We start from the raw sequence: 11,947 nt of genomic DNA on the forward strand, positions 1-11,947 counted from the left end.
AGTTTCATTGATTTTTCCACTCATAGCATCACACGTAATAACAATAAAGAACACAAGTAGTCAAGTTCGTACAACTATACTATCAATATTATCTGATCAGCCATTTCCTGTTCTAGAGGTCGAGAATTTTATTTTTATTGTTTTTAGTTAAAAAAATTAAAAGTTGTAAATGAAATTATGGGGCTCCAGCGTGCATTGAATGTGTTATAAAGAAAAAAAGAAAAAAGAATAAATGGTTGTGGATTGAAGAATTCATTAGAAGGAAGTAGGAGCCATGACGTCTGTGTGTGAGGTTTTGTATCAGCTGTATGCCAAGACAATAGTCCTGTTAACATACATGCTAATAGAACTTATCCTTATCATTCAGTACCTTATTCGACCAAACCCAATATCAACCACCCAATTCCTCAGTTTCATTGAAGAGAAGAACCCCACAATTCCTTTCACTACAAAACTCAAGGCAGATCACATAGACTGCAGAGTGTGCTTAGCAGAATTCCAGGAAGGTGAGAAAGTCAGGAACTTGAACTGCAGACACACTTTTCACAAGGATTGCTTGGATCAGTGGCTGCAGCAATACTGTGCCACATGCCCTCTTTGCAGAAACAAGGTTCTTCCAGATGATGTTGTGGCCAAATACAACATGCTTCAAGATCAGGTAGAATATGATGGGAATGATGACCAGCTTATCTTTTTGTTATCTGCATTAAGAGGTGGTAGCACTTTGCATAGATATCTCTGATCTAGTTACAAGTACAGAGTCAGAGCCCTTCGGGGATTCTTTTACAGAACAAAATTTCCTCAGAATTTTGTACTCATTCATCATCCCATTTCAGAGTTATAGTAAAAGAGAGACTCTAACGTTTACAGTTTTACTGTTATACCATGTTTATTCTTTGAATTTCGGTTGGTAAATTTTGGGAACCATTTTAGTTTGATGCTTGGGAGTCCACATCGGAGATGTTAGATATATTTGACAGCCATGGATTGAAACCACAAATTGTTTGTCAAAAGGGTGACTTGTTCAACTACCAGTAGTAGTGTACTAGACAGACATTGAATTCTAAGAAAAGGTTCTCAAATCGAGAAATTATTAGATGATTTTGTACTACATGATTTCTAATTAATATTTGTAATATATAATATATGATCAAGTGTTATTAATTTTTTATCATGAATTGAAAAATTTAAATGTAAATTTTGTTTGTTGAGATTGGTTGAAATCATATACGCCTGTTAGTGTTAGACTACCAAATGATTTATGAATTATTAGACTAATAAATGGGATGGTTGAAAAGGTTAAATGAATTGTGGATGAGTGAACAAGGGATTACTCATATTATTGGTGCGACAAGCCTCAGTGGACAGAGCAACCATTTTGTTAATGGCATAAGTCCCCACAAGCCAGATCTAGTCACATGCAATAGCACCGGATTAGCTGTCTGTATTCATTTTATTTTCAATGGTGGATAAAGTACAATAGTTGCAGAATTAAGAAGAAGCAAACAGATCCTGCAAATTAGATGAAGATATTTGATGCAGATGTTTTAGAGCTTCGGAAGTCGCTATAGAATTAGAATGGTACCGTAGTAGTAGTTTGCATTGTAGACATATAAGTGGCGCTTTTAATGCATAATAACTCATCATTATCTCCTAATTTTCCACGCAGGACCACACTCATTTTCCTTGTCTCTGTTTGTTACTATTTCAACTGAAAAAAATACTATATCCGTTACAATTTATAAAACCAATTTTAAACAATTATGTAAGACTCAATCTACACTCTTTTATGTATTAATTATTTTTAGACTAAAATATTTCTAATTAAAATATATTCTTTTAATTTAGTGAAATATATTAATTATAGATTATTAAAAAGATGTGCATTTTAATTGATTAAAAGACAGAGAAATATTAATTAAGAGAAAAAGTAATATAAAAATAATTTTTAAAAAGATATATAAAGATAGAATAAATTTATTATTATTAATTAAATTAACTAAATTTTTCTTCTTCTAATTTTAGTGAATTAGATATTTGAGTGTTGTATATAAGAATGGACTTAACATACAATGGATAGGTTGAAAGGAGCACAAGAGTGTAGTAGCCATCTGCATTTATTATGGGAAGCTGATGTTGCATATGGCATTGAACAAGTGCAAATTCAAGGGTTGCATCAAGGAACTCACCTCTTACTCTTAGTTGTGGGCAACAAGAAAAACTTATGCATCATACTCTGAAATTGGAAGGGACGAGAAAGTAGAGGGTACAACAACCATCTTCTCTTTTCATGGCTCTAATCTTATCTGTAGAGTTAGACTGTAGCTTAGGTAGGGCTCACATTAATACAAGGATCAACTTATGTGAAGCCAACTTTGTAATCCTGTTATAATATTTAATGTGCAGGTTGGTATAGCGTGTAAAAATGGATTTAGAAATTCATGAAGAACCTGCTGTTTAAACTCTCCATGCCAATACAAAAATTACTTTAAACATTTTCTTTGTTTGCTACATGTATGGAAAAGTATTCTGCTTCCGTCCACACTGTTTTAATATATATTTATACAAATTTATTAAAATAATTCTCAATCAATGCACGAAAGTTATATATAAAGAGAAAATTATATTATCTTAAATATTTATGTACCTGTGTACCGACAACTTCGTATAAAAAATGAATGTTATCAATTCAATAATTCAATTATAACTATATTATCTTGAATAAATTTTGTAAAAATTAAAACACAATAAAAAAGTAATCAAATTATTCATACGTATTTTGAGAAATATATATTTTATCAATTTTAATTTATATAAATAGATATAAAATAATTTTAGATTAATATAAAATTATGTATATATAAATATATAATTAATGCAAAAGAAACTCTCAGGAAAAAAACACTCGACCAAACGGTGAATTTAACGTCATTTAGTTAAAAATTATTTACTCGTGTTAATATAAATACAAAATATCCTTTGTCAAAATAAACAATTAAAATTACTAAATTTAGTGTTTAAAGCGAATTGCATCGGAGTCCTTATTAAACCATATATAAAAATATCCCTACGTTAGACCTCATTTCATCCTATCATAACCGACAAATAGGTAACTAATTTACTTTTTATCATTATTTTTTATGTTCCTGACTCAACACAAATGCACACACAAGTAACTCACAAATGCCTGTCCTACAATTTCTACCTTTATAACTTTTATCATGAATTAAAAGTAATTAATTTAATTGATTCAATATTTGTATTATTTAATTATGGATTGAAATTTGATTTGTCTTAGACATAGGGTCGTAACTAAAAATACCAATTTATTACTATAAGAAACAAAGTTATACCTTGTTATAAAAAATAAAAATAAAAAAACCCTTTTCATGTACTCGCCAAAAAAACAGTGTAAAGCATATTATTATCGAAAAACAACTTAAACTGATTCTTATCGAAAAAATATTATTAACCACAAATAAAAGTTCATTAACGAGATCTATATATGAATTTATATTAACCTTTAATTTTTAATGTTTTTCTTACAAGACAAAATATGATATTTTTTTGTAATATAAAGTTTTACATAATTTAATTTCTTTTAATTTTATAATAATTTATTATCACATAGATCATATATTAAAAGTTATATTTAATTATCATCAATTTAGTTTATAATTTAAATATGGTAAAAAAAGTAAAGTGCAAATTAGTATGTCTTGGTTGATTCAATAACTATTCTAATTATTAAACGTTGGACCTACAATGATAGACTATCAACACATGCTAACCTGGCCCTTATGATATGCTTCAACAGTAACCCTACAAGAGCCAAAGGACTGTTGCTGGCTTCAACGACACCCTGGTTCCAAATTCATCCTTAAGGATATAAATTGTATTCTTTTAATTGTTAAAGCGCCAGAAAAATGTCCCTGCTTGAAAGGACTATAACCTTTCAAGGGGATTTTGTGATCAAACCGGTTTCATATAAGGAGCTCCTGCCGGAGTTACTATAGTCGGAGGATGTAAAACTGAGACAATGAACCAAGCACATTACACACTTACATGCAGCACACAACACACAAGAAAGAAACTCTGCCTCGGTTTCCTTCTTATATCACGTGTTTAGTAAAAGTAGCTTATTTAAGTTAGTCAAAATCTTAAGTTATAAATTTAAATATAAAAAACTAAAAGTTAACTAATTGAATTAAAATTAAATAATAAGCTAACTGATTAATGTAAAATAATATTAAATAGTTTTTATAATAAGTGAATGACATGATAGAAAAAATAATTTCAAAATTAAAGAGTAAAAAAACAAATTAGTATACTAAAGGTTAAGAAAAAAGAAATAAAAATTTATAATCTATAAACTACTTCGATTGCTTTATGAAAACAAGTATAAGCTCCTAAAATAAATAAATGAATAAATATATATATATATATATATATATATATAGAGTTAATCATATATATATTGCTAGTGTAAAATTTTTTTACACTGACAACCAATTATATCTTTTAATTGTGTCATATCACTGTTAAAAATAAAGTTTATAGTGACATGGAACAATTAAAAAATATAATTGATTGCTAGTGTAAAAAAATTTTACACCGGCAGTATTTAAGTGATTAACTCATATATATATATATATATATATATATACAAACTCTTGTATCAAGCAAACTTATTTTAGTTAAACTAACTTATAAGTTAATAAAAAAAACTTATAAGCTAATGAAACGTCTTAACAAACACACTCATAATCCAATAATTATTTGATTAGCCAAGTATATACAATACAAGTACATTATCATCACAAAAAATTCTTTCAAAATCTCTCGCATGAAATCTACCTTGCTCATGAGAACTCAATGCTCCCTCAGTCTCAATTGAATTTGTTTAAAGCATTTAGAATCTTGAGGTTTGATACTTTCCTTGCACATCCCAGGGACCAAAGTCTGGGCTTCCACTTATTTCTCAAGTCAACCCCAGTGAGCATGTCATTTGCTAAACATAAAATTCAGATTTTGCTTCTTTCATACATGTCAATTTGATTAAATTCTAATTACTGCAAGTCTCATAAAGAATGCTGATGATTACCATAGTACACCATTCCTGGTGGTTGAAGTGGTCTAAAACTAGGAGGTCCTGGGGCTTGCTGCGTCATTTTTACTGGCTGTTGCTGAGTTATAGGTGCTGGCTGCTGCTGAGTTATTTGCAGCGTCTGATGTGTCAGAGGCACCATTGGGCCCACCATATGGGGTGGGGGTGGTCCCAGTGGTAACGGTGGGACGCTACCATAACCATATGGAGAAATGACCCCTCCTGTTGATTGCAAATAATGCTGGGAGGACGAATTACAAAGCATTTGATATTGACCCTGTGATGCAGCGGCTGGATTCTGTAAGGTGGGTTGAGGTACTAAAACCGAAGGATATGAATGATTTGGTGTAGCAATTAACTGTGGTGCAGACATAAAAGCATTTGGATCTGATACAGGTGTTGACTTCTCAGGTTTTGACATGGACTCGGAAGTTAGACAAGCATTTTTTGCCTCTTCCGCTGCAAATGTTGAGAGAACAGAAGTCATGATTAACTGAGATGATGAAGAAGCTGCTAGCTTATCCGCAACCTCAGCTGCAATTGCTGCAGCTGACTTCTTATTTGCTGCTTCTGATTTTGTATTCACATCAGTAACTGAAGCCGTTGCAGTTGATGCTTTATATGAAGAATCTTCATCATCAAGTCGCTTCCGCATGTAGCTGGCCTCTTCTACTTGTGCTTGCGCTACCTACATACCATTCACGAGATATATCAGCACAAAATTCAAATTTGTTAGCATCATTAGCAGTAAAAGCATATGAAAGTTTTAGAATGAAAGCATTATCAACAACGTATAATGACATTTAATGCTTAAAAGGAACTTGGTTATTTTATATTTGTGAGATAGTGCAACAAAGTCTTTTCCATGATAGACAAAATTGCGAGTTGCATCGATTCTAAGCTTCTGTCATGGATGGGCGAGTTCGTCTGTGATCAGAATCGTTATCTGCGTAGGATCATAAAATAGTCACAGAGGATCATAGGATCGGTGGACTTGCCATTTTTTCTAAGTTCGTTGGCCACGTTTTCATGTCGTTTTCTCACATTTGGATGCCTTTTCTTTTTTGTGTTTTGGGCTTCAAAAAACCTAAGCCCGACAAATCCTGACCTAAACGGCTAAACCCGCACCATCCCAGCCTTCCCCGAAACTGCCCATGCCTTATTCATTTCCATCCTCCATCGCGTCTGGAGATTCTTTCCCACTCTTTTGTTCTTTATCTGTTTTGCTCCCGCTGCAGTTTCTCTTTCCCACAGTCCAACTTGGTTATCTGGCTGTTTTGTTCTTTATTGATGTCTTAGTTATGGGTCTAAACGAAATGTTTTAAGTTGATTTGCTACTGTGCAGTATTTTAAGATGTTTCGTTGGTCATTTCAAGTTATGAATTTAAGCTTAATTAAGTATTCCATGAGTTATAATGCTTTTTTCCCCCTTCAATTTATACTGTTAGATGCATATATTTGGATTTTATGAAATCTAGTAGAATCTAATGTTTTGTGTTACAATTCCACAATTTACAATTCTGAGATTCTTTCCCAAATCTAACTAGAATCTCGATTTTAACTACCTTGGTTTTTCTATTTCAAGATTGAGTTTATTGCATAGAATGCCTTTGTGATTTACAAAATGGTATGCATACACTCTAGTTTCAAAAAGGATTAAATACTTTTCTGGTCCTAACAAAATTTTAGATTTCAGGTTTTAGTTCTTATAAAAAAAAGCATAGTCCATTTATAATCTCATTTAGTTTCTTTCTGTCATTAATTTCAGTATGAGGGACTAAAAATGAGCAAAAAAATTATATCGACTAAAACCAGAAATCTGAAATTTTATAGGAGCAAAAACATATTTAAGCCCTTCATAAATATAAAGTCCTTAAAATCAACTCAGGAAGGCCTTGGTATAATATTTTTCTGAGTGTCAGGGGTTTGTGTATTTATGTACACCTTATGGAAGGCTGGTCAATTTATTCAATTAAAAAAAAAATACCATGTGTATTCTCCTTTGGAAACAATCTTGTTCCAGACACGGTCAAACATTAAATGTTGATACCCCTCCCACCAAAAATTCATCCAGTTAATGCTTTACAACAGTGAACACTATTTATGAGGGCTTTATTGACTTTACCATAATAATTGTCTAATTACCTATTACAGATATAGGAAGAGATATATACAAGAGAGGTAATTAAATGATGGAAAACCTATATAATGAAAAAAATATATCACATTTACATTTCATAAGAAACTACACAAAAATAGGAGTCTTCTGATGAAAATAACCATGATAAAACATACCTGAATCTGAGTACGAACATTCTCCAGCTCAGATTCCTGATAACATAAAGGCACAGAGAATTGGAAGAAGAGGTGTTAGAACTCAAGATTTCAACCATAAACCTAATAACTGCAGAATTCGAAATATAAAATCCTATTGAGCACATGGACATAGTAACTTGCCTGTTCATGCAAAGCTTCTTTTAACTGAGTTACAAGAGCCGCTCTACTTGCTTCAACTAATTTGAGATTATCAATGCATTGTTTCAAAATATTTTCTTCCTCCACTAGTTCCTTAGCCAAAGTTTTCCGCTTAGGGTCCTTTACTGTAAAAGAAAGAATAAGAATCCTAGCTTCAAAAACTGGGGTGTTAATTTCATTATATAATAAATAGCTTACCAATAGCACATGCAATATCAACATTTTTCTCCATCTTCCTCACACGATGAACAGCTGACTTGCATTTACTCATCTCTGCATCTTCATTGGAATGTTCATTCAGCACTGTATGAAAGGCTGAAACTATTTTTTCTGCAGTACCTCCAATGGACAATTTCTGAATTACATAAAATTCACAACAGTTAGCTATGCAAGAACAATGACAAACTACTTTGAAGGATGTAGTAATCTAAACGCATAAAAATGTTGGAGTAACAAATAGGGAAGGGGAGAGCTGCAAAGGCCCTCAGTCTCACCGTTTTAATGGAACGTGAATCCTTTTTCACAATTCTAACAGAACGGGATCTCTTTTTGTTGAATTCCAACTGTGGAGGTGCTTCTTCTCCAAGTATTACATTTTTAAGGTTCTTAGCCTGAGATCCAAACACTCTCCTTTCCTCCCATATATCAACCTAAAGTTAGGTAAGCACCAAGTTAAATAGATTAAACTTCCTATATTGAGATCAATATCATGGTATGTAAATAATTTCTCAATATTTATATGCCAAACTGAAGTATCCGCCCATGCATGAAGAATTAAGTTTGCAAAAACTTCATATCCAAATCCCAAACCATCCACATAAACTTTCTTTTCCCACTTTTTAAAGAATGATTTAAATAGTTGTATTCACTTACTCACTTCAAACCATAATAAAGGGGGCTTACCAGTCTAAATACTGCACGCTTTTCTTGATCATCACCTTTCTCAAGAACATCCTTAAGTGCTGTGGGAAGAACCTTCCAAAACTCAGTCACAAATTCATTTCCGTTACGTTTGCTGTTCTGCAGGATATCATTTGCAAGGTACAGAAGGGGGACTCGCTGAACCTTCTCTGAATTCTGAAATTGTTTACTCCATGTTCCCACAACCAGCTCTGCTTCACTCCGGTGAAATATACACCAATGTGATAAAGCTATTTAAAAGATTAAAGATAACAAAGTATATGGCATCAACAACCAATTCAAGCACCTCAAAAGATCAACTAAATACAAGGCAGTAAAATTAAACCAATTTCAAACTAAGACAAAATTCATGCAAAAATACTAATTCAGAAACTCACACTCCAAGTTACATCAACCAAGCCCTAACAAGTTCAGATTAAAACTCAGACAACTAAACTCCAATGCATCAAACAACTGACTTAGTTAAACTATAGATTTCTTATAGTAATACAAAGGTAAATAAGTTCTCCAAAATCTAGGGTTTCTTCCACTGGATTAAACAAACCCTTTTCAAGGTGGACATTGTTCCGAACTTCTGATCAATAGTAGGTGTCACCGCAGGTCCCAAATATAAAAAGAGAAAGAAGGAAAAAGTAAAATAAAATACATAAAAAATGCATGCAAGAAGATGATGGTTGCCAATAAAAAGCTTAAGATGCAATTCCTTCATAGGTCTAAAATGGGACAGATTTCCTAGAACTTACCAAAGCTGAAGCAAAATTGTAAGCTTAATTAATATAAACCAAAAATGCAACGATGCAGAATTACACTCATTGCATAAAATCAAATTAATATGGCCATTAACTTTCTCATCTCCTTTACAAATGAAACACTGAAACACACGGGCATTTTAAATAATACTCCATGACTATTAGCATGGATCAGACAGGATAGTCCATTACATTCCTTTTAAAACAACATGTGCTTTACAAATAAAAGCTCCCTCCTACAATTGCTTAGCAATTTTAGTTCTACTTTCACACTTGACAAGAATTTGTCCCACAGTTTTTTTCCAATAGTTTATTTTGTTTATCTTCCTACTTTGCTTATCCTAAGAACTATACCAACTTTCTGAAACTTTCATCAAGACAAAAGAACAATTCAAACACAAAAAAGAACAATAACATACAATTATAGGGCAACAATACACGTGAACTTCACAGAGCCAGTAATCAAAAAGTCACAATTCAATAGTTCTTTGCTTCTTCCCACTTTGGAAAAGTGACCACTGATCACAGACAAACTGAAAAGATGGACCCAGTCATAATTACCATTACACCTGAGACCATTCCCCAAATTGAGACACCAATGCAACACGCCTTCCATGCTGTAACCCTATTCCGTACTCTCAAGTGGAAACCCTAACTCAAATCATTTTTACATAGAAAGTATTTTAGTTTCAATCAATTACAATTTACAATAGATACAGAAACACTTACGAAACCCCACCAACACACACATCCCAATTCGAAGAAGCAAAGCAAAAATTTTAAAAGAAACACATATATTGAGTAAAGAAATTAATGAACTTTCAAATTATTAAATTTCCAAAAAGAAAAAGATACTTTCAATGCACTGCTGGGTGCTGTTGAGCTTGGACAGCTTGTCCGCGAGTATCTGCTCGTTGAAGGCGCTATTCATGCCAACCAACCTGCACGAGAAATTAGATGAGCGAAACCCTAGCACCCTAGAGAGGCAATTCGTGAAGAGAAAATGCGGGAATTTGTGAGAAAACTAAAACCCTAGAAGGGAGAAGGAGGGAAGGTAGTTGAGAAGCAGAAAAGAGAATTGAATCGAATAATTGAGCAAAAGCAGAGAAGGGAAGAATGAATTACCAGTGGCGAGGAAGCGGTGGAAACGACGGCGTTTAGGGGTATGAATGAGAAAGAGAGAGGGAAGTAATTGAAGTTAAAGGTTTACGTTTGCCTTTGCTTTGTTCATTTGGCGCAAACTCTGCGACCTTGTCCGCACCTCATACTCATAACTCATTCATCCCATCTCCCAATAAACATAAATATAAATAACTAAATAAATGTCTTTTCTAGCTCCATTTTTTTTTAAGTCGAGGAATGACATTAAATGCTTGTTATGAGGAAAACTTTTCAAAACACTACTCTCTCCTTTTTTTTATATAATTAAAATTATATACAATAATTAAAAAAATAATTGATATTTTAATTTTTTAAAATATTTATTACTTATTCTCTTATTATACTCTTTAGATAGTTAGAGAATAAATAAATACATTAAAAATTGAATAAACACATTATTTAATAAACACACATTAATTATCAAGAATAAAAAAATAATAAATCATTATTAATTTTAAAAAAGTGATAATAAAAAAAAATAATATCAAAACAATTATAAATAAAATAAGAAAGGAGTACTTCTATTTCATTATTATAACAGTTGATATTATTATAACAGTTGATTAGGGTTTTTTTTTTTTTAAATCAAGAAATATAATAATTTTTTATTTTTATAGAATAATTTTAATATTTTTTATTATACTGTTTTTTATTTTTATTTCATAATAAATATATATTAGTTTTTATGTATAAATTAATTAAAAATTAAGAGAGATATAAGGGTATAATTGATGATATTATAATTAATGTTATCTTGAAATTTAAAAATAATAAATAAATATAAAAACAATTACTAAAAAAACAAAAAATAAAAAATAACAGAGTGAGAATTTGTTAGAAAACATGTTTATCATTTTATTTACCAATAAGACTAACTCAAATAATAGACGCCAAAGTTTTTCTAGGGTGACCTCGTATATTTATTATTATGACTAAAATAAATTCTAATGTAAAGCTTTTATAAAATTAAAAAAAATTAATTAGAGGTCTTATAAAAAATGAAAATGTTTTTCTCCAACAATATTCAAATTCTATTAATAAAAAAAATCACCTTAACTATCATAGTATCAAATCAACTCATAATAAAATTTATATAAATATTAATATATATTATGCTAAGTCGATCCTAAATCTTTTACATGTATTTATATAATTAATAAAGATGATATTTTTTGTCAATCATTTTATTCTTATAACTTTTAAAATACTTTTTATTTCACTCCTAAACTAACTACTCAAAATTACCCATACTCATTGTTAATTGCTCTCTAATATTTAATTTTAATTATATTTTATTATTTGTTTTTTAAGCAAAATATACACAGACACAGTTTCTTTTATATACTTGTTGATTAAAAAAAAAAGACTTCTGATGATATATATGAACACGTTTAGTAAAAAGAAGAAAAAAATTGGTTAATCATCTCTAAATATATAATAAGAATTGATTTGATAGTTAAAATATGATTAAATAAAATAAAAGAACGAGATAAAAACAATATAAGATACAAGTTTTAGGATAAATTATAAATTT

The 11,947-nt window shown here is 30.9% G+C and overlaps 2 protein-coding genes across 3 annotated transcripts; one reads left to right on the forward strand and one right to left on the reverse strand.

The window, feature by feature from the left end:
• The first annotated feature begins 274 nt into the window (after positions 1-274).
• On the forward strand, positions 275-742 carry LOC109816371 (RING-H2 finger protein ATL3). Its single transcript, XM_083069922.1, has one exon. The coding sequence runs from the start codon at positions 275-277 to the stop codon at positions 740-742; it is 468 nt and encodes a 155-aa protein (XP_082926048.1).
• Positions 743-4,748: 4,006 nt separating this feature from the next.
• Positions 4,749-10,536, reverse strand: LOC109816360 (uncharacterized). Of its 2 annotated transcripts, none has more exons than XM_020381342.3 (8): positions 10,378-10,536; positions 10,108-10,193; positions 8,486-8,733; positions 8,077-8,232; positions 7,781-7,937; positions 7,565-7,707; positions 7,403-7,438; positions 4,749-5,795 (listed from the first exon to the last, which is right to left on the reverse strand). In XM_020381342.3, the coding sequence occupies exons 2-8, from the start codon at positions 10,181-10,183 to the stop codon at positions 5,082-5,084; spliced, it is 1,530 nt and encodes a 509-aa protein (XP_020236931.1). In that variant the 5' UTR covers positions 10,184-10,193; positions 10,378-10,536; the 3' UTR covers positions 4,749-5,081. The 2 variants fall into 2 exon arrangements, with proteins under 2 accessions (XP_020236931.1, XP_020236932.1); XM_020381343.3 differs by lacking the exon at positions 10,378-10,536 and adding an exon at positions 9,814-9,903.
• Positions 10,537-11,947: the final 1,411 nt, after the last annotated feature.

Source organism: Cajanus cajan, chromosome 2 (assembly GCF_000230855.2).
Source record: "Cajanus cajan strain Asha chromosome 2, NIPB_CcT2T_4, whole genome shotgun sequence".
Classification (NCBI taxonomy): Eukaryota; Viridiplantae; Streptophyta; class Magnoliopsida; order Fabales; family Fabaceae; genus Cajanus; species Cajanus cajan.

Excerpts from the sequence above, each read along its gene's own strand:
- LOC109816371 (XM_083069922.1), top strand. The coding sequence starts at position 275 with ATGACGTCTGTGTGTGAGGTTTTGTATCAGCTGTATGCCAAGACAATA.
- LOC109816360 (XM_020381342.3), bottom strand. The coding sequence starts at position 10,183 with ATGAATAGCGCCTTCAACGAGCAGATACTCGCGGACAAGCTGTCCAAG. Across the intron at positions 8,734-10,107 it reads CACCCAGCAGTGCATTGAAA|CTTTATCACATTGGTGTATA; the intron begins GTATCTTTTTCT and ends TCTTTTAAATAG. Across the intron at positions 7,708-7,780 it reads TGATATTGCATGTGCTATTG|TAAAGGACCCTAAGCGGAAA; the intron begins GTAAGCTATTTA and ends TTTCTTTTACAG.